At 46.9% G+C, this 21994-nt stretch overlaps 1 protein-coding gene across 5 annotated transcripts in view; it reads right to left on the bottom strand.

Moving 5' to 3' along the window:
* SAMD8 (sterile alpha motif domain containing 8) overlaps positions 1-21994 on the bottom strand; it is a 166693-nt gene that overhangs the window by 4718 nt on the left and 139981 nt on the right. For all 5 annotated transcript variants that reach the window (XM_063958679.1, XM_063958674.1, XM_063958676.1 and 2 more), the window contains 2 exons: positions 13389-13506; positions 11050-11200 (listed from right to left, as the gene is read on the bottom strand). In XM_063958679.1, coding sequence (XP_063814749.1) covers positions 11050-11200; positions 13389-13506 — 269 coding nt within the window. The remainder of the gene's footprint in view (positions 1-11049; positions 11201-13388; positions 13507-21994) is intronic.

Raw genomic sequence — 21994 nt, 5'->3', positions numbered from 1 at the left:
CGGCAGAGTTGTAATGCCGAGACCCCTCGGGCAGCCGCCCAAGATGAGCCCACCTTCCTTGTGGAGTGGGCTTTTACAGTTTTAGGCTGTGGCAGGCCTGCCACAGAATGTGCAAGTTGAATTGTGTTACAAATCCAACGAGCAATCGACTGCTTAGAAGCAGGTGCGCCCAACTTGTTGGGTGCATACAATATAAACAGCGAGTCAGATTTTCTGACTCCAGCCGTCCTTGCAATGTATATTTTTAAGGCTCTGACAACGTCCAACAACTTGGAGTCCTCCAAGTCGCTAGTGGCCGCAGGCACCACAATAGGTTGGTTCAGATGAAATGCTGATACCACTTTAGGGAGAAAATGCGGACGAGTCCGCAGTTCTGCCCTATCCGAATGGAAGATTATAAGATAAAGCCGCCAATTCAGATACTCTCCTGGCAGAGGCCAGGGCTAGTAACATAGTCACTTTCAATGTGAGATATTTCAAATCCACCTTTTTCAATGGTTCAAACCAATGGGATTTGAGGAAATCTAAAACTACATTTAGATCCCACGGTGCCACCGGAGGCACCACAGGAGGCTGTATATGCAGTACTCCCTTGACAAAAGTCTGGACCTCAGGGACAGAGGCCAATTCTTTTTGGAAGAATATTGACAGGGCCGAAATTTGAACCTTAATGGATCCCAATTTGAGACCCATAGATAATCCTGATTGCAGGAAATGTAGGAAACGACCCAGTTGGAATTCCTCCGTCGGAACCCTCCGATCCTCGCACCACGCTACATATTTTCGCCAAATGCGGTGATAATGTTTCACGGTGACTTCCTTCCGTGCCTTAATCAAGGTAGGAATGACTTCTTCTGGAATGCCTTTCCCTTTTAGGATCTGGCGTTCAACCGCCATGCCGTCAAACGCAGCCGCGGTAAGTCTTGAAAAAGACAGGGACCCTGCTGTAGCAGGTCCCTTCTCAGAGGTAGAGGCCACGGTTCGTCCGTGAGCATCTCTTGAAGTTCCGGATACCAAGTCCTTCTCGGCCAATCCGGAACCACTAGTATTGTTCTTACTCTTCTTTGCCGTATGATCTTCAATACCTTTGGTATGAGCGGCAGAGGAGGAAACACATACACTGACTGGTACACCCAAGGAGTTACCAGTGCGTCCACAGCTATTGCCTGTGGATCTCTTGACCTGGCGCAATATTTGTCCAGTTTCTTGTTGAGGCGAGACGCCATCATGTCTACAATTGGTCTTTCCCAACGGTCTATTAACATGTTGAAGACTTCTGGATGTAGACCCCACTCTCCCGGATGAAGATCGTGTCTGCTGAGGAAGTCTGCTTCCCAGTTGTCCACGCCCGGGATGAACACTGCTGACAGTGCTATCACGTGATTCTCCGCCCAGCGAAGAATCTTGGCAGCTTCTGCCATTGCACTCCTGCTTCTTGTGCCGCCCTGCCTGTTTACATGGGCGACCGCCGTGATGTTGTCCGACTGAATCAACACCGGCTTTCCTTGCAGGAGAAGTTCCGCCTGGCTTAGAGCATTGTAGATTGCTCTTAGTTCCAGAATGTTTATGTGAAGAGACTTTTCCAGACTCGTCCATACTCCCTGGAAGTTTCTTCCTTGTGTGACTGCTCCCCAGCCTCTCAGGCTGGCGTCCGTGGTCACCAGGATCCAATCCTGAATGCCGAATCTGCGGCCTTCTAATAGGTGAGCCTTCTGCAACCACCACAGAAGTGACACCCTTGTCTTTGGTGACAGGGTTATTCGCAGGTGCATCTGCAGATGCGACCCTGACCATTTGTCCAACAGATCCCTTTGGAATATTCTTGCATGGAATCTGCCGAATGGAATTGCTTCGTAAGAAGCCACCATTTTTCCCAGGACTCTTGTGCATTGATGTACTGACACTTTTCCTGGTTTTAGGAGGTTCCTGACCAGATCGGATAACTCCTTGGCTTTTTCCTCTGGAAGGAAAACCTTTTTCTGAACCGTGTCCAGAATCATTCCTAGGAACAGCAGACGAGTTGTCGGGATTAAATGGGATTTTGGAATATTCAGAATCCACCCGTGTTGTCTTAGCACCTCTTGAGATAGTGCTAAAGCTGTCTCCAGCTGTTCTCTGGACCTTGCCCTTATTAGGAGATCGTCCAAGTATGGGATAACTAATACGCCTTTTCTTCGAAGAAGAATCATCATCTCGGCCATTACCTTGGTAAAGACCCGAGGCGCCGTGGACAATCCGAACGGCAGCGTCTGAAACTGATAGTGACAGTTTTGAACAATGAACCTGAGGTACCCTTGGTGTGCGGGGTAAATCGGAACGTGTAGATACGCATCCTTGATGTCCAAGGATACCATAAAGTCCCCTTCTTCCAGGTTCGCTATCACTGCTCTGAGTGACTCCATCTTGAACTTGAACTTTTTTATGTAGAGGTTCAAGGACTTCAGATTTAGAATAGGCCTTACCGAGCCATCCGGCTTCGGTACCACAAATAGAGTGGAATAATACCCCTTTCCTTGTTGTAATAGGGGTACTTTGACTATCACCTGCTGAGCGTACAGCTTGTGAATGGCTTCCAACACCCTCTCCCTTTCGGAAGAGACGGTTGGTAAGGTAGACTTCAGGAAACGATGAGGAGGATCCGTCTCTAATTCCAACCTGTACCCCTGAGATATTATCTGCAGGATCCAGGGGTCTACCTGCGAGTGAGCCCACTGCGCGCTGTAATTTTTGAGACGGCCCCCCACTGTCCCCGAGTCCGCTTGAGAGGCCCCAGCGTCATGCTGAGGTTTTTGCAGGAGCCGGGGAGGGCTTCTGTTCCTGGGAAGGAGCTGCCTGTTGGTGTCTCTTCCCTCTTCCTCTGCCTCGTGGCAGGTACGACAAGCCCTTTGCTCTCTTATTTTTGTAGGAGCGAAAAGGCTGCGGTTGAAAGGTCGGTGCCTTTCTCTGTTGGGGAGTGACTTGAGGTAAAAAAGTGGATTTCCCGGCAGTAGCCGTGGCCACCAAGTCTGATAGACCAACTCCAAATAACTCCTCCCCTTTATACGGCAAAACCTCCATGTGACGTTTTGAATCCGCATCGCCTGTCCACTGTCGTGTCCATAAGGCTCTTCTGGCTGAAATGGACATAGCACTCACCCGAGATGCCAGTGTGCAAATATCCCTCTGTGCATCACGCATATAGATAAATGCATCCTTTATTTGTTCTAACGACAGTAAAACATTGTCCCTATCTAGGGTATCAATATTTTCAATCAGGGATTCTGACCAAACTACTCCAGCACTGCACATCCAGGCAGTTGCTATAGCTGGTCGTAGTATAACACCTGCATGTGTGTATATATTCTTTTGAATAACTTCCATCTTTCTATCTGATGGATCCTTAAGTGCGGCCGTCTCAGGAGAGGGTAACGCCACTTGTTTGGATAAGCGTGTGAGCGCCTTGTCCACCTTAGGGGGTGTTTCCCAGCGCGCCCTAACCTCTGGCGGGAAAGGGTATAATGCCAATAACTTTTTTGAAATTATCAACTTTTTATCAGGAGCAACCCACGCTTCATCACACACGTCATTTAATTCTTCTGATTCAGGAAAAACTGTTTGTAGTTTTTTCACACCATACATAATACCCTGTTTTACGGTATCTGTAGTATCAGCTAAATGTAACGTCTCCTTCATTGCCAAAATCATATAACGTGTGGCCCTACTGGAAAATACGTTTGAATTTCTACCGTCGTCACTGGAATCAGTGCCCGTGTCTGGGTCTGTGTCGACCGACTGAGGCAAAGGGCGTTTTACAGCCCCTGACGGTGTTTGAGGCGCCTGGACAGGCATTAATTGATTGTCCGGCCGCCTCATGTCCTCAACTGACTGTTTAAGGGAAGATAAACCATCACGTAATTCCACAAATAAAGGCATCCATTCTGGTGTCGACCCCCTGGGGGGTGACATCTGCATATTTGGCAATTGCTCCGCCTCCACACCAATATCGTCCTCATACATGTCGACACCACGTACCGACACACACCGCAAACTCACAGGGAATGCTCTAATGAAGACAGGACCCACTAGCCCTTTTGGGGAGACAGAGGGAGAGTCTGCCAGCACACACCACAAAGCGCTATATATACAAGGGATATCCTTATATTAAGTGCTCCCTTATAGCTGCTTTAATATATATATATATATAGCCATTAATGTGCCCCCCCTCTCTGTTTTACCCTGTTTCTGTAGTGCAGTGCAGGGGAGAGACCTGGGAGCCGTTCTGACCAGCGGAGCTGTGACAGAAAATGGCGCCGTGTGCTGAGGAGATAGGCCCCGCCCCTTTTTCGGCGGGTTCTTCTCCCGCTATTTTTCCAGTCAGGCAGGGGTTAAATATCTCCATATAGCCCCTATGGGCTATATGTGAGGTATTTTTAGCCTTGTATAAGGTTTATATTTGCCTCTCAGAGCGCCCCCCCCCAGCGCTCTGCACCCTCAGTGACTGCCCAGTGAAGTGTGCTGAGAGGAAAATGGCGCACAGCTGCAGTGCTGTGCGCTACCTTATGAAGACTGAGGAGTCTTCAGCCGCCGGTTTCCGGACCTCTTCACGCTTCAGCATCTGCAAGGGGGTCGGCGGCGCGGCTCCGGGACCGGACTCCACGGCTGGGCCTGTGTTCGATCCCTCTGGAGCTAATGGTGTCCAGTAGCCAAGCAGCAAATCCACTCTGCATGCAGGTGAGTTTACTACTTTCCCCCTAAGTCCCACGTTGCAGTGATCCTGTTGCCAGCAGGACTCACTGTAAAGAAAAAAACCTAAACTAAACTTTCTCTAAGCAGCTCTTTAGGAGAGCCCCCTAGATTGCACCCTTCTCGTTCGGGCACAAAATCTAACTGGAGTCTGGAGGAGGGTCATAGGGGGAGGAGCCAGTGCACACCACCTGACCTAGTAAAGCTTTACTTTTTTGTGCCCTGTCTCCTGCGGAGCCGCTATTCCCCATGGTCCTTTCAGGAACCCCAGCATCCACTTAGGACGATAGAGAAAATAGGATTTTGATAACCTACCGGTAAATCCTTTTCTCCTAGTCCGTAGAGGATGCTGGGGACATCAAGACCATGGGGTATAGACGGGATCCGCAGGAGACATGGGCACTCTAAAGACTTTTCATTGGGTGTGAACTGGCTCCTCCCTCTATGCCCCTCCTCCAGACCTCAGTTGTAGGAACTGTGCCCAGGGAGACTGACACTTCGAGGAAAGGAATTACTTAACTAGTGGTGAGATATCTACCAACTCACACCCTCAACCATGCCGCACACATGGCATTCAACATAACACACGCCAACAGACATGAACTAATTGCAGCAACATGCTGAAACCAAGATAACACAACTTGTGTAACTGTAATAACTAAACTGCAGGTAAAGTACGCACTAGGACGGGCGCCCAGCATCCTCTACGGACTAGGAGAAAAGGATTTACCGGTAGGTTATCAAAATCCTATTTTCTCATACGTCCTAGAGGATGCTGGGAACGACATCAAGACCATGGGGTCTATACCAAAGCTCCAGTACGGGCGGGAGAGTGCGGATGATCCTGCAGCACCGATTGACCAAACTTTAGGTCCTCATCGGCCAAGGTGTCAAACTTGTAGAACTTAGCAAATGTGTTTGACCCTGACCAAGTAGCTGCTCAGCAAAGTTGTAATGCCGAGACCCCCCGGGCAGTCGCCCAGGATGAGCCCACCTTCCTAGTGGAGTGGGCCTTTACCGACGTCGGTAACGGCAATCCAGCCGTAGTATGAGCTTGCTGAATCGTATTTCTAATCCAACGTGCAATAGTCTGCTTGGAAGCAGGACAGACAATCTTGTTGTGATCATACAGGACAAACAGAGCCTCTGTTTTCCGTATACGAGCTGTTCTAGCAACATAGGTTTTCAAAGCTCTAACCACATCAAGAGACTTTGAATCAGTGAATGTGTCAGTAACTACTGGCACCACAATAGGTTGGTTTATGTGAAAAGCAGAAACCACCTTAGGAAGAAAATGTTGTCGAGTTCGCAACTCTGCCCTATCTTCATGGAAAATCAGGTAAGGGCTCTTGTGAGACAAGGCCCCCAATTCAGACACCCACCTTGCGGATGCCAATGCCAAAAACATCACCACTTTCCAAGGGAGAAACTTCAACTCTATCTTTTGTAGAGGCTCAAACCAATCCAATTGAAGGAACTGCAATACCAAGTTAAGGTCCCATGGTGCCACTGGAGGCACGAATGGAGGCTGGATGTGCAGAACCCCTTTCACGAAGGTCTGAACCTCTGGAAGAGAGGCCAATTGTTTTTGGAAGAACACTGACCAGGCCGAAATCTGGACCTTGATTGATCCCAATCGTAGGCCCGCCTCCACACCATCCTGCAAAAAATGTTGAAAACGTCCTAAGTGAAACTCTTCCGAAGGAGCCTTCTTGGATTCACACCAAGACACATTTTTCCCAATACGGTGGTAATGTTTTGACGTTACTCCCTTTCTGGCCTGAATAAGGGTGGGGATGACCTCCTTAGGAATACCCTTCCTGATTAGGATACGGCGCTCAACAGCCATGCCGTCAAACGTAGCCACGGTAAGTCTTGGTACACACACGGCCCCTGCTGCAGCAGGTCCTCCCGAGGAGGAAGAGGCCGAGGATCTCCTATGAGTAACTGCTGAAGATCTGGGTACCAAGCCCTTCTTGGCTAGTCTGGGGCAATGAAGTATGCTCGAATCCTTGTCATCCACTGCTATTGCTTGAGGGTCTCTCGACCTGGAACAGTATCTCTGAAGCTTCTTGTTGAGAGGAGACGCCATCATGTCTATTTGAGGAAAGCCCCAAAGACTTGTCACCTCTGCGAAGACTTCTTGGTGGAGGCTCCACTCTCCTGGATGGAGATCGTGTCTGCTGAGGAAGTCTGCTTCCCAGTTGTCTACTCCCGGAATGAATATTGCCGACAGAGCTTGTAGATGTTTTTCTGCCCAGCGGAGGATTATTGTCGCCTCTGCCATTGCCGCTCTGCTTTTCGTTCCGCCCTGCCTGTTTATGTATGCGACTGCTGTTACATTGTCCACCTGGATCTGCACGGGACGGTCTTGAAGAAGATGTACCGCTTGTTGAAGGCCGTTGTAAATGGCTCTTAGCTCCAGAACGTTTATGTGAATGCAGGCTTCCTGTTGTGACCAACGTCCCTGGAAGTTTTCTCCCTGAGAGACTGCTCCCCAGCCTCGGAGACTTGCATCCGTGGTTACTAAGACCCAGTCCTGAATCCCGAACCTGCGTCCCTCTAGCAGGTGAGAGCTGTGCAACCACCACAGGAGCGAAATCCTGGTTTTTGACGACAGGATTATCTTTCTGTGCATGTGTAGGTGTGACCCCGACCATTTGTCCAACAGGTCCCACTGGAATACTCTGGCATGGAACCTGCCAAACTGTATGGCCTCGTAGGCCGCCACCATCTTCCCCAACAACCGAATGCACTGATGGATCGACACACTTGATGGTTTTAATATCTGTTTTAACCTTTTTCTGGATTTCCAGAGCCTTTTCCAGCGGAAGAAATAACTCTCTGAATTTCTGTGCCCAGAATCATCCCGAGGAAAGAGAACCTTGTCGTCGGTTCCAACTGTGACTTTGGGTAATTTATGATCCACCCGTGTTGTTGGAGTATTGACAGGGGGAGGGATATGTTTTGTAATAACTGCTACCTGGATCTCGCCTTTATCAGGAGGTCGTCCAGATAAGGGATTATATTGACTCCTTTCTGACGAAGGAGGACCATCATCTCCGCCATCACCTTGGTGAATACCCTCGGCGCCGTGGAGGTAACGTCTGGAATTGGTAATGGCAATCCTGAATCGCGAATCCCTGGTGAGGAGGATAAATGGGAACATGCAGGTAAGCATCCTTTATGTCCACCGACACCAAGTAGTCCCCCTCCTCCAGACTGGCAATCACCGCCCGAAGTGATTCCATCTTGAACTTGAACCTTTTCAGGAAGAAATTCAGATCTTTTAAATTTAAGATCGGTCTGACCGAGCCGTCCGGCTTCGGAACAACAAAGAGGCTTGAATAAAAACCCCGCCCTTGTTGTGACAACGGTACCAGGACTAAGACCTGGTCTTGACATAATTTTTGGATTGCCGCTGTTACTACTTCTCTCTCTGGCAGAGAAGCTGGCAAGGTCGATTTGAAAAATCGGGATGGGGGAACGTCTTGAAACTCTAGTTTGTATCCCTGGGATACTATTTGCAACATCCAGGGGTCCAGGCCAGACAGAATCCAATCCTGTCTGAACAGTTTGAGACGTGCCCCCACCCAAGCGGCCTCCCGCAAGGGAGTTCCAGCGTCATGCTGGGGATTTGGCAGAATTAGGGGTAGACTTTTGTTCTTGGGAACCTGGAGCCGGTGTGGGCTTCTTTCCCCTTCCCCTTCCTGCAAAGAAGGGGGAACCTCTCGTCTTTTTGTATTTATTGGGCCGAAAGGACTGCATTTGCGGGTGATAGGTCTTTTTTTTTTTTGCCGGTGCAGGCGCAGAGGGCAAAAATGTTGACTTACCTGCGGTAGCCGCCGAGACTAACGCATTCAGGCCATCGCCAAATAAGGCCTCACCTTTATATGGGAGAGCCTCCATGTTTCTTTTGGAATCTGCATCCGCGTTCCACTGGCGAATTCATAAGGCCCGCCTAGCCGATACTGCCATGGTAGCAGATTGTGAACTCAAGAGTCCAATATCCTTCATTCCTTCCAGCATGTAGGCGGGAGCGACCTTGATATTCCCTAACTTAAGGAGTATCTCATCTCTATCAATCGTGTCAATTTCTGATGACACGCTTTCTGACCATTTTTCAATAGCGCGACTCACCCATGCGCAGGCAATAGTGGGCCTGAGCAGTGTACCATTGATAACATAAATGGATTTCAATGTCGTTTCCATTTTGCGGTCTGCCGGCTCTTTAAGAGAAGTAGTGCCAGGAGCAGGGAGAATGACCTTCTTTGTCAACCTGGAAAGTGCACTGTCTAACACAGGGGGTGACTCCCATTTTTTTCTGTCTTCAACCGGGAAAGGATAAGCTATGTGAATCCTTTTGGGAATACGAAATTTTTTATCAGGATTCACCCACATCCCTTCAAACAGAGCATTTCGTTCGTGTGAAGGAGGGAACGTGACTTTGGATTTCTTTTCCTTACATAAATAAGCTTTCTCCTAAGGTACAGGAGTGCTTTCTGTAACGTCCAACAAGTCCCTTATAGCCACAATCATATATTGTACACTTTTTGCCAATTTATGATCTATCTCTCTGGATTCACTATCGTCGACACAAGAATCAGAATCCGTGTCGGTATCAGTGTTTACAACATTTGCAAATGGTCTCTTATGTGACCCAGAGGGACCGCCCGCATAAGGAATAACAGCATCCTGAAAAATCACATCTTCCACAGATTTTCTCCAGCATGCAGCCTTAGATTCAGACTTATCCAATCTACTGTTAATCAGATGCATACTGTCAAGTAGCTCTTTCACCCATGCAGGCTCTTGGTGTGCTGGTAGCGCCACCACATTACAACTCTGTGTCCCTAAAATGGCTTCCTCCGGGGAGGAACTCCCTGCCTCAGACATGCCTCACACTTGTACAGCACTCACAGACACACTGGGACTTATTTGGGGACAGACCCACAGTAAAATCTGTCAGAGGGACACAGTATAGGAGCAGCCAGCTCACAACCCCAGTGCCTGTATTTAATGTCTGTGAACACAGAATGCCCACTGACATGCAGCGCTCTTTACACAGTAAAATACATTTGTAAAGCACCCAAATCGCTTTGTGCCCTCCTTATTTACACCCTGAATACTTGTAGTCAGAAGTGGAGGAGGACCAGCTATATCTCTGCAGCCTGAAGGGAGAGAGAGAAAATGGTGCTGAGCAGTGTGCTGGCTGCCTGAGGAAGAAGCTCCGCCCTTTTTACCTCAGAGACTGTTTGTAATATTTATACTGGCAGGGGTAGGGCTGTGCCTGGGCATCTTATGCCCTGTATTAGCCAGTTTATAGAGGTATTTTGCTGCCCAGGGCGCGTTCCCCTCCCCCCCCCCCCTCCCCGCAGTGCCTGTGTGTGTGGGCAGCAATGGCGCGCTGCGCTCCCGCCAGCCACGTCGTACCTCAGCCGTCACTTACTTGATTGAAGATCATTCTTCTCATACTCACCTGTCTTCTGACTTCTGGCTCTGTGAGGGGGGTGACGGCGTGCTGTGGGAGTGAGCATCTAGACACGGCTAGCGTTCAGTTCCCTTCAGGAGCTAATGGTGTCCTGTCAGCCAGAAGCAAAGCCATGAAACTCTGAGGAAGTTGGTTCTGCTTCTGCCCCCTCAGTCCCACGAAGCAGGGAGTCTGATGCCAGCAGATCTCCCTGAAAATAAAAAACCTAACATAAGTCTTTTCATGGAAACTCAGTAGAGCTCCTCAGAGTGCATCCAGTCGACCTGGGCACATTTCTAAACTAAGGTCTGGAGGAGGGGCATAGAGGGAGGAGCCAGTTCACACCCAATGAAAAATCTTTAGAGTGCCCATGTCTCCTGCGGATCCCGTCTATACCCCATGGCCTTGATGTCGTCCCCAGCATCCTCTAGGACGTATGAGAAATTTAATTTCCATTGCAGAAAGAATGCCACAAGTGTGGATTAGTGGTTATATCTGCAAAAGGTGGCTACTTTGGGTAGTCAAAAATGTAGATTTCATTTTGATGAACAGAATGATTTCAAGATCTCTTTTTATATGCTTAGATTTCACAGTACATTGAGATATTAAAGTGCATACAGTCCAATAAAAACTGGAAAAATGGGGGTGTTCGAAACAGTTTTACCAGTATATTATGTAGTCAAATAAGCATATAAAAAAATAACAGAATGACACTTTGGAAGAATGGACAGAGGTAACATTCAGTTAGATCACTGCTGGAAACAAAATGCAGACATTTTCATGGAGAACAATAACATTTCAAACAGAATTAAAAAAAAATTAATTCAAAACAGTCGCACAATGTCAGTTGAACTTACATTCTGTCACAAAAAAGTTCAGCATGGTCAGAACCACAGTGTGCCCACTGAACATGTAGTCTCCACACGTGTGCACTCCAGTGAGAGTCATGCCAAAGCCACTCCATATTGCGAAAGCACGCTGAAGCTTTGCCCACATATTGTCATAGAGCTAAAATGACATAAATGGATTACAAGCATGAAAACATACTCAAAGCTTTATTTTCATTTATTTTCTAAAATTAAATATAATGCCCCAAAAAAGTTAAATGAAATTTTCTTCTTTCATTTTAGCTATTTTAAATACACTTCTTTATTAATATTGTTTAACAACACAGAGAAACATAAAGCTTTTGTGCGTACGATGGGTACAACCAAAGGAAATAACGGATGACCTGTCTTTGTGCAGCAGAGTATGATTCTTTAAAGCGCCATGCAGAGAGCGCTGCCTTTAGAGAATGCTGCCAGTAAATGAAACCCACAAATATGTGCATATGTTCTTTGTGCCTTGGTTGAAAAACATCTTCAACAATTAAGGTCTATAATATAGAAGTTACATAACTGAAAAAAATTGTGGGCTCAGGGGGTTATTCAGGTTTGTTAGCAAACCAAAAAGCACACTAATGGACTGCAGGTGGGGCAGATGTAACATGTGCAGAGAGATTTAGATTTGGGTGGGTTATATTATTTCTGTGCATGGTAAATACTGGCTGCTTTATTTTTACATTCCGCTTTAGATTTCAGTTTGAACACACCCCACCCAAATCTCTGTCTGCACGTTACATCTTCCCCACCTGCAGTGCACATGGTTTTGCCCATTAGTGTGCTTTTATGGATTGCTAACAAACCTGAATGAGTCCCTCGGACAGCTATTACTGTTTTCATACATAATTCAGCCAAATAAAGCAAAAAGTGATACAGGTTGAGTATCCCTTATCCAAAATTCAAAATCCCACATTTTTGGTTTCCCTACTGAGATAATGACACAAATATATGTTTATTATATTATATAATATATCTATATATACACACATAATATAAAATATATATGTCATTATCTCAGTAGGGGACCCAAAAATGTGGGATTTTGGATAAGGAATACTCAACCTGTATATGAATTAAGTAAACATCACTTGACTAAAAAATAAAAGAAAACAATAAAATCAGTATCAACTTTTGTGGATGTGTGTTATATTGGTGATATACGTTTATTATTCTTTATAAAATAAATGTTTCTAATATTTCACTAAAAAAAAAACTTGGACATACTGATATATGAAGAGATTACAGTAGTACCAATATAAAAATGAATAAGCATTTAAGTGCAATATCAGTAGGGATACCTTCTTTTAAAGCATACCTAATAAAAAGTGATTTTATTTATCACATTATTAAAAGGAGAGTGCACCCATTTTTAAACTGGTTTCCTTTCTTTCTCTTTTCGAGTATTATATTGGTGAGAGGTCAGTTTAATTAGGAGAGATGGTGGCCATGCAGTGCGCACAGAGCCGCTCTTATGAAAGCCCCTATTTCTCACATTTCAATATGCACCTGCAGATTTAAGGCCAAAATCAGAGCGACTTAAGAGCGTTTGCCGGCTTTCCAACGGCACATAAAGCCACCAAATTGATTCAGGGGTTAGAGGGACTGGAATATGAGGAAAGGCTTACTAGGTTAAAAGAGGCGGCTAAGAGGAGACATTATTAATATTTACAAATATATAAAGGGACAATACAAGGATCTATCAGGAGATTTGTTTATTGAAAAATCTCTACACAGGACACGTGGACACCCTCTGAGGTTATAGGAGAGAAAATTTCATACCCAATGAAGGACAGGGTTCCCCACAGTAAGGGCAGTAAGGATTTGGAATTCTCTGCCAGAGAAGGTAGTAATGGTGGACTCAGTCAATATGTTTAAAAATGGATTAGATAAATTCCTAACTGAAAGAAATATATTCAAGCATATGTAATTTAAAAAAAGAGTATATTTTAGAAAAAGCACGAATTATAGTTGTTAGTTAGACTTAATAACTTAACTTCATCTGGGTCATTACAGTTAAACTATTGTTACATACAGATTAGTGTAAGAATTAAAATAAAGGTTGAACTCGATGGACATTTTGTCTTTTTTTCAATCTCATTAACTATGTTACTATGTTACACACCATGGGCATCACCAGCACAATGCCCTTAACTGAACTGACCGCTTGATTTGTAAGCAAAACAACGTAAGCTTTCCAAATAAAACTAGAAGCGCAAACATGTTTTATAACAGGATCATTGCACACAAGCTGCTGCACACAAGAGGAGGATTTTATTTTTTATCAAAACACACACATGCTGATAAGATGCTTTTACCTTTCCTGAACACTGCAAGTGTTCCCCAGGGACGGACAGCGATGTGACAAACATCGTGATGCATCGCAAGAGAAAAACAGTCCCCATCAAACTACAGAGTCGGCGTAAGAGAATCGACCTTGAGAAGAAAAAGACCAAGAATAAAGCTCAGTGATGACCATAATGCCTACTTTGTTTACAAAAAGTAAAAACACAGACACATCCTTTCTTTGATGGTCTTAAGGGGGGTACTCATGGAGCTGCTTAAAATCTAAGCAATCTGACTAGATTGCTTAGATTTTAGGCATGATCGCTCCGTGTGTACCCCCCACAGCTATAGCGATGCGCAGCACCGCGCATCGCTGGTGCTAGATTGGCCTGCCATGCAGGCCAATCTAGCAGGTCGCTCATTTCACCCGCTGTGTGAAATGAGTGCCCCCCTTCCCTGTCTCCCTCCGCACGCTCAGCACACATCGCGCTGTGTTGAGCGGTGGGAGAGATGAGTGCTGAGTGGTTCGCTCAGCACACATCTCTCCCACATCGGCCCGTTAATACGGGCCTTTATTTTTGCGATGTTCTTATGCCAATATTATTGTGAATTGTTTTGTTGTTTTGCTTTATTATGTGTGTATAATATGTGTTTATTTTATAAAGAAAGACAATAAATATATTTGATTGATGAAAAAAAAATATACACACAAAAAATTAAGGCCCATTTTGTAATCTAAAAAAAATGACTGCAGGGAAGTAATGTATTATTAAACATCTAAAGGCCCGTACACACTAGGCCATACAGTAAACGATAGGGCTCATTCTTAAGGCCCATATAGACGGGCCGATGTGGGAGAGATGTGTGCTGAGCGAACCGCTCAGCACACATCTCTCCCCCCGAACAGCACAGCGCGATGTGTGCTGAGCGTGCAGGGAGGGGGGGCGCTCATTTCACCGAGCGGGTGAAGTGAGCGACCCGCTAGATTGGCCTGAATCTAGCACCAGCGATAGCGCTGCGCGGGGCTGCGCATCGCTATCGCTGTAGGGGGTACACACGGAGCGATAATGCTTAAATTCTAAGCAATCTAGTCAGATTGCTTAGAATATCGCTCCGTGAGTACCCCCCTTTACCCTACTGAGCGATATCGTTTACTAATGTGTACGCACTGTAAGGCATTTCCCTCAATGTGAGACTGCTATAAAGATGGTCAGCTCAGATAGCCTATGAACTTTCTACTTGGTAAGACATATACATGACATGAAAAACACCCTGTTTTATGGGGTTTCAGAAGCCTGACACTTCAAACATAACTATATGAAATAATAGCTTCTGTCAGTGAAGTTACTTGTGTTCACCATATTCATAAAATCAGTGTTTTCATCTTATAGGATGAAAACTGCAGTAAAAAATAAGAATTTACTTACCGATAATTCTATTTCTCGTAGTCCGTAGTGGATGCTGGGGACTCCGTCAGGACCATGGGGATTAGCGGGCTCCGCAGGAGACAGGGCACATCTAAAAAAGCTTTTTAGGTCACATGGTGTGTACTGGCTCCTCCCCCTATGACCCTCCTCCAAGCCTCAGTTAGGTACTGTGCCCGGACGAGCGTACACAATAAGGAAGGATCTTGAATCCCGGGTAAGACTCATACCAGCCACACCAATCACACCGTACAACTTGTGATCTGAACCCAGTTAACAGTATGATAACAAAACGAAGTAGCCTCCGAAAAGATGGCTCACAACAATAGTAATAACCCGATTTTTGTAACAATAACTATGTACAAGCATTGCAGACAATCCGCACTTGGGATGGGCGCCCAGCATCCACTACGGACTACGAGAAATAGAATTATCGGTAAGTAAATTCTTATTTTCTCTAACGTCCTAGTGGATGCTGGGGACTCCGTCAGGACCATGGGGATTATACCAAAGCTCCCAAACGGGCGGGAGAGTGCGGATGACTCTGCAGCACCGAATGAGAGAACTCCAGGTCCTCCTTAGCCAGAGTATCAAAATTTGTAAAATTTTACAAACGTGTTCTCCCCTGACCACGTAGCTGCTCGGCAAAGTTGTAATGCCGAGACTCCTCGGGCAGCCGCCCAGGATGAGCCCACCTTCCTTGTGGAATGGGCATCTACATATTTCGTCTGTGGCAGGCCTGCCACAGAATGTGCAAGCTGAATTGTACTACAAATCCAGCGTGCAATAGACTGCTTAGAAGCATGAGCACCCAGCTTGTTGGGTGTATACAGTATAAACAGCAAGTCAGACTTTCTGACTCCAGCCGTCCTAACTATATATATATATATATATATATATATATTTTTAGGGCCCTGACCACGTCTAGTAACTTGGAGTCCTCCAAGTCCCTAGTAGCCGCAGGCACCACAAGAGGTTGTTTCAGGTGAAAACGCTGACACCCCTTTATGAAGAAACTGGAGACGAGTCCCAGTTCTGTCCTGTTCAAATGGAAAATTTTAATATGGGCTTTTGTAAGACAAAGCCGCCCATTCTGACAATCGCCTGGCCGAGGCCAGGGCTAACAACATGGTCACTTCCCATGTGAGATATTTGTCAACAGCATGGTCACTTTCCATGTGAGATATTTCAAATCCACAGATTTGAGCGGTTCAAACCAATATGATTTTAAGAAATCCCAACACTATGTTGAGATCTCACGGTGCCCCTAGGGGCACAAAAAAGCTGTATATGCAATACATCCTTTACAATCTGGACTTCAGGAACTGAAGTCAATTCTTTCTGGAAGAAAATCTACAGGGCCGAAATTTAAATGTTAATGAACCCCAATTTGAGGTCCAAAACACTCCTGTTTTCAGGAAGTGTAGAAATCGACCTAGTTGAATTTCCGTCGTGGAGCCTTCCTGGCCTCACCCACGCAATATATTTTCACCACATGTGGTGATGACGTTGTGCGGTCACCTCCTTCCTGGCTTTGACCAGGGTAGGTATGACCTCTTATGGAATGCCTTTTCCCCTCAGGATCCGGCATTCAACCGCCATGCCGTCAAACGCAGCCGCGGTAAGTCTTGGAATAGACATGGTACTTGCTGAATCAAGTCCCTTCTTAGCTCCCCAGGCCCTTAGTCCTCTGTGAGCATTTCTTGAAGTTCCGGGTACCAAGTCCCTCTTGGCCAATCCGGAGCCACTAGTATAGTTCATACTCCTCTATGTCTTATAATTCTCAATACCCTGGTTATGAGAAACAGAGGAGGGAACACATACACAGACTGGTACACCCACGGTGTTACCAGAACATCCACAGCTATCGCCTGAAGGTCTCATGACCTGGCGGAATACCTGTCCCGTTTTTTGTTCGGGCGGGACGCCATCATGTCCACCTTTGGTCTTTGCCAACGGTCCACAATCATGTTGAAAAACTTCCCTATGAAGTTTCCACTCTCCCGGGTGGAGGTCATGCCTGCTGAGGAAGTCTGCTTCCCAGTCGTCCACTCCCGGAAAGAACACTGCTGACAGTGCTATCACATGATTTTCCGCCTAGCGAAAAATCCTTGCAGTTTTCACTGCCCTCCTGCTTCTTGTGCCGCCCTTCTGTTTACGTGGGCGACTGCCGTGATGTTATCCCACTGGATCAATACCGGCTGACCTTGAAGCAGAGGTCTAGCTAAGTTTAGAGCATTATAAATTTGCTCTAAGCTTATTTATGCGGAGAGAATTCTCCAGACTTAATCACACTTCCCTGGAAATTTTTTCCCTGTGTGACTGTTCCCCAGCCTCTCAGGCTGGCCTCCGTGGTCACCGGCATCCAATCCTGAATGCCGAATCTGCGGCCCTCTAGAAGATGAGCACTCTGTAATCACCACAGGAGAGACACCCTTTTCCTTGGATATAGGGTTATCCGCTGATGCATCTGAGGATGCGATCCGGACCATTTGTCCAGCAGATCCCACTGAAGAGTTCTTGCGGGAAATCTGCCGAATGGAATTGCTTCGTAATAAGCCACCATTTTTACCAGGACTCTTGTGCAATGATGCACTGACACTTTTCCTGGTTTTAGGAGGATCCCGATTAGCTCGGATAACTCCCTGGTTTTCTCCACTGGGAGAAACACGTTTTTCTGGACTGTGTCCAGAATCTTCCCTAGGAACAGTAGACGTGTCGTCGGAAAAAGCTGCGATTTTGGAATATTTAGAATCCACTCGTGCTGTCGTAGAACTACTTAAGATAGTGCTACTCCGACCTCCAACTGTTCTCTGGACCTTGCCCTTATCAGGAAAGCGTCCATGTTTCTTTTAAGAAAAATCATCATTCCGGCCATTACCTTGGTAAAGACCCGGGGCGCCGTGGACAATCCAAACGGCAGCGTCTGAACTGATAGTGACAGTTCTGTACCAGGAACCTGAAGTACCCTTGGTGAGAAGGGCCAATTTGGACCTGTAGGTAAACGTCCCTGATATCCAGTGACATCATATCGTCCCCTTCTTCCTGGTTCGCTATCACTGCTCCGAGTGACTCCATCTTGATTTGAACGCTTGTATGTAAGTGTTCAAATATTTCAGATCTCACCGAGCCGGTTGGCTTCAGTACCACAATATAGTGTGGAATACTACCCCCTTCCTTGTTGTAAGAAGGGTACTTTGATTATCACCTGCTGGGAATACAGCCTGTGAATTGTGTGAGGGGGAGACGTCTCGAATTTCCAATGTACACCTGGGATATTACATGTAGGATCCCGGAGTTCCCTTGCGAGTGTTGCTGAAACTCTTGAGATGACCCCCTACCGCACCTGAGTCCGCTTGTACGGCCCCAGCGTTATGCTGCGGACTTGGCAGAAGCCGTGAGGAGCTTCTGTTCCTGGGAATGAGCTGCTTGCTGCAGTCTTCTTCCCTTTCCTCTCCCCCTGGGCAGATATGACTGGCCTTCGCCCGCCTGCCCGTATGGGGACGAAAGGACTGAGACTGAAAAGACTGTGTCCTTTTCTGCCAATATGTGACTCGGGGTAACAAAAGGTGGATTTTTCAGCTGTTGCCATGGCCACCAGGTCCAATGGACCGCCCCTTTATACGGCAATACTTCCATATGCCGTCTGGAATCTGCCTCACCTGACCACTGTCGTGTCTTCGTCTGGCAGATATGTACATCACATTTACTCTTGATGCCAGAATGCAAATATGCCTCTGCGCATCACACATATATAGAAATGCATCCTTAAAATGCTCTATAGACAATAAAATCCTGTCCCTGTCAAGGGTATCAAAATTTTCAGTCAGGAAATCCGACCAAGCCCCCTCAGCGCTGCACATCCAGGCTGAGGCGATTGCTGGTCGTAGTATAACACCAGTATGTGTGTATATACTGTTATGATATTTTTCAGCTTCCTATCAGCTGGCTCCTTGAGGGCGGCCGTATCTGGAAACGGTAACGCCATGTTTTTTATAAGCGTGTGAGCGCCTTGTCCACCCTAAGGTGTGTTTTCCAACTCGCCCTTACTACTGGCGGGAAAAAGGGTATACCGCCCATAACTTTCTGTCGGAGGAACCCCACGTATCATCACACACTTCATTTAATTTATCTGATTCAGGCAAAACTACAAGTAGTTTATTCCCACCCTACCACATACCCTTATTTGTGGTACTTGTGGTATCAGAAATACGTAACACCTCCTTCATTGCCCTTAACATGTAACTTGTGGCCCTAAAGGAAAAATACGTTTGTTTCTTCACCGTCGACACTGGGGTCAGTGTCCGTGTCAGTGTCTGTCGACCGACTGAGGTAAATGGGCGTTTTTACAAGCCCCTGACGGTGTCTGAGACGCCTGGACCGATACTAATTTGTCCGCCGGCTGACTCATGTCGTCAACCGGCTTGCAGCGTGTTGACATTATCACGTAATTCCATAAGTAAGCCATCCATTCTGGTGTCGACTCCCTAGAGAGTGACATCACCATTACAGGCAATTTTCTCCGTCTCCTCACCAACATTTTCCTCATACATGTCGACACACACGTACCGACCTACAGCACACACATACAGGGAATGCTCTGATAGAGGACAGGACCCACTAGCCCTTTGGGGAGACAGAGGGAGAGTTTGCCAGCACACACCAAAAGCGCCATAATGTATATAACAACCCTAGAAGGTGTTGTTTCTATATATGGGCTCTTAATATATAATTATATCGCCAATTTATGCCCCCCTTCTCTTTAACCCTGTTTCTGTAGTGCAGGGGAGAGTGGGAGCCTTCCTCACCAGCGGAGCTGGTCAGGAAAATGGCGCTGAGTGCTGAGGAGAATAAGCTCCGCCCCTTTCACGGCGGGCTTTTCTCCCGGTTATTAGGAAAACTGGCCTGGGTTAAATACATACATATAGCCTTAATGGCTATATGTGATGTATTTATTTGCCTCTAAGGTAATCTATATTGCTGCCCAGGGCGCCCCCAGCAGCGCCCTGCACCCTCCGTGACCGAGATCAGTGAGCCGTGTAGCAACAATGGCGCACAGCTGCAGTGCTGTGCGCTACCTTCATGAAGACTGAGGAGTCTTCTGCCGCCTGTTTCCGGACCTCCGTTCTGCCGTTCTTCAGCGTCTGTAAGGGGGATCGGCGGCGCGGCTCCGGGACGAACCCCAGGCTGACCTGTGTTCCGACTCCCTCTGGAGCTCAGTGTCCAGTAGCCTAAAACTTCAATCCTCCTGCACGCAGGTGAGTTGCAAGTCTCTCCCCTAAGTCCCTCGTTGCAGTGATCCTGTCGCCAGCAGGAATCACTGATTAGAAACCTAAAAAAAAACTTTTCTAAACAGCTCTTTAAGAGAGCCACCTAGATTGCACCCTCTCGGACGGGCACAAAAACCTAACTGAGGCTTGGAGGAGGGTCATAGGGGGAGGAGCCAGTACACACCATGTGACCTAAAAAGCTTTTTTAGATGTGCCCTGTCTCCTGCGGAGCCCGCTAATCCCCATGGTCCTGACGGAGTCCCCAGCATCCACTAGGACGTTAGAGAAATAAGATTTTACTTACCGGTAAATCTATTTCTCGTAGTCCGTAGAGGATGCTGGGGACTCCGTAAGGACCATGGGGAGAGACGGGCTCCGCAGGAGACATGGGCACTTTAAGAAAGAATTTAGTTCCTGGTGTGCACTGGCTCCTCCCTCTCTGCCCCTCCTCCAGACCTCAGTTAGAGAACTGTGCCCAGAGGAGATGGACAGTACGAGGAAAGGATTTTTGTTAATCCAAGGGCAAGATTCATACCAGGCACACCAATCACACCGTATAACTTGTGATAACAATCCAGTAAACAGTATGACAATAACATAGCATCAGTTCACGCCCGATGCAACAATAACGTAACCCTTATTGAAGCAATAACTATATACAAGTATTGCAGAAGAAGTCCGCACTTGGGACGGGCGCCCAGCATCCTCTACGGACTACGAGAAATAGATTTACCGGTAAGTAAAATCTTATTTTCTCTAACGTCCTAGAGGATGCTGGGGACTCCGTAAGGACCATGGGGATTATACCAAAGCTCCCAAACGGGCGGGAGAGTGCGGATGACTCTGCAGCACCGATTGAGCAAACATGAGGTCCTCCTCAGCCAGGGTATCAAACTTATAGAATATTGCAAAGGTGTTTGTACCCGACCAAGTAGCAGCTCGACACAGCTGTAGTGCCGAGACCCATCGGGCAGCCGCCCAAGAAGAGCCCACTTTCCTAGTGGAATGGGCCTTGACCGATTTTGGTAACGGCAAACCAGCCGTAGAATGCGCTTGCTGAATCGTGTTACAGATCCAGCGAGCAAGAGTCTGCTTTGAAGCAGGGCCGCCAAGCTTGTTGGCTGCATACAGAACAAACAGTGCTTCTGTTTTTCGGACTCTAGCCGTCCTGGCTACATAAATCTTCAAAGCCCTGACCACATCAAGGGACTCGGAATCCTCTAAGTCCCGTGTAGCCACAGGCACCACAATAGGTTGGTTCATATGAAAGGATGAAACCACTTTTGACAGGAACTGAGGACGTGCCCGCAATTTCGCTCTATCCATATGGAAAACCAGATAGGGGCTTTTATGTGATAAAGCCGCTAATTCCGACACTCGCCTAACCGAAGCTAGGGCTAATAACATGACCACCTTCCAAGTGAGATATTTCAACTCCACCGTTTTCAGTGGTTCAAACCAGTGTGACTTTAGGAAGTCCAAGACCACATTAAGGTCCCAAGGCGCCACCGGAGGCACAAACGGAGGCTGAATATGCAGTACTCCTTTAACAAAAGTCTGAACTTCTGGGAGAGAAGCCAATTCTTTTTGAAAGAAAATGGATAGGGCCGAAATCTGGACCTTAATGGAGCCTAATTTAAGGCCCAAATCCACTCCAGTTTCTGGGAAGTGAAGGAAACGGCCCAGATGGAATTCTTCCGTAGGAGCATTGCTGGCCTCACACCAAGAAACATATCTTCGCCATATACAGTGATAATGTTTTGCTGTTACTTCCTTCCTAGCCTTTATCAGCGTAGGAATAACCTCAACCGGAATACCTTTTTCCGCTAGGATCCGGCTTTCAACCGCCATGCCGTCAAACGCAGCCGCAGTAAGTCTTGGAACAGACAGGGTCCCTGTTGCAACAGGTCCTGCCTTAGAGGAAGAGGCCACGGATCTTCCGTG

The sequence above is a fragment of the Pseudophryne corroboree genome, chromosome 3 (genome assembly GCF_028390025.1).
Source record: "Pseudophryne corroboree isolate aPseCor3 chromosome 3, aPseCor3.hap2, whole genome shotgun sequence".
In the NCBI taxonomy this organism is placed as follows: Eukaryota; Metazoa; Chordata; class Amphibia; order Anura; family Myobatrachidae; genus Pseudophryne; species Pseudophryne corroboree.
Note: the sequence above shows the minus strand (reverse complement) of the source record. Positions and strands in the feature narration are given on the sequence as shown.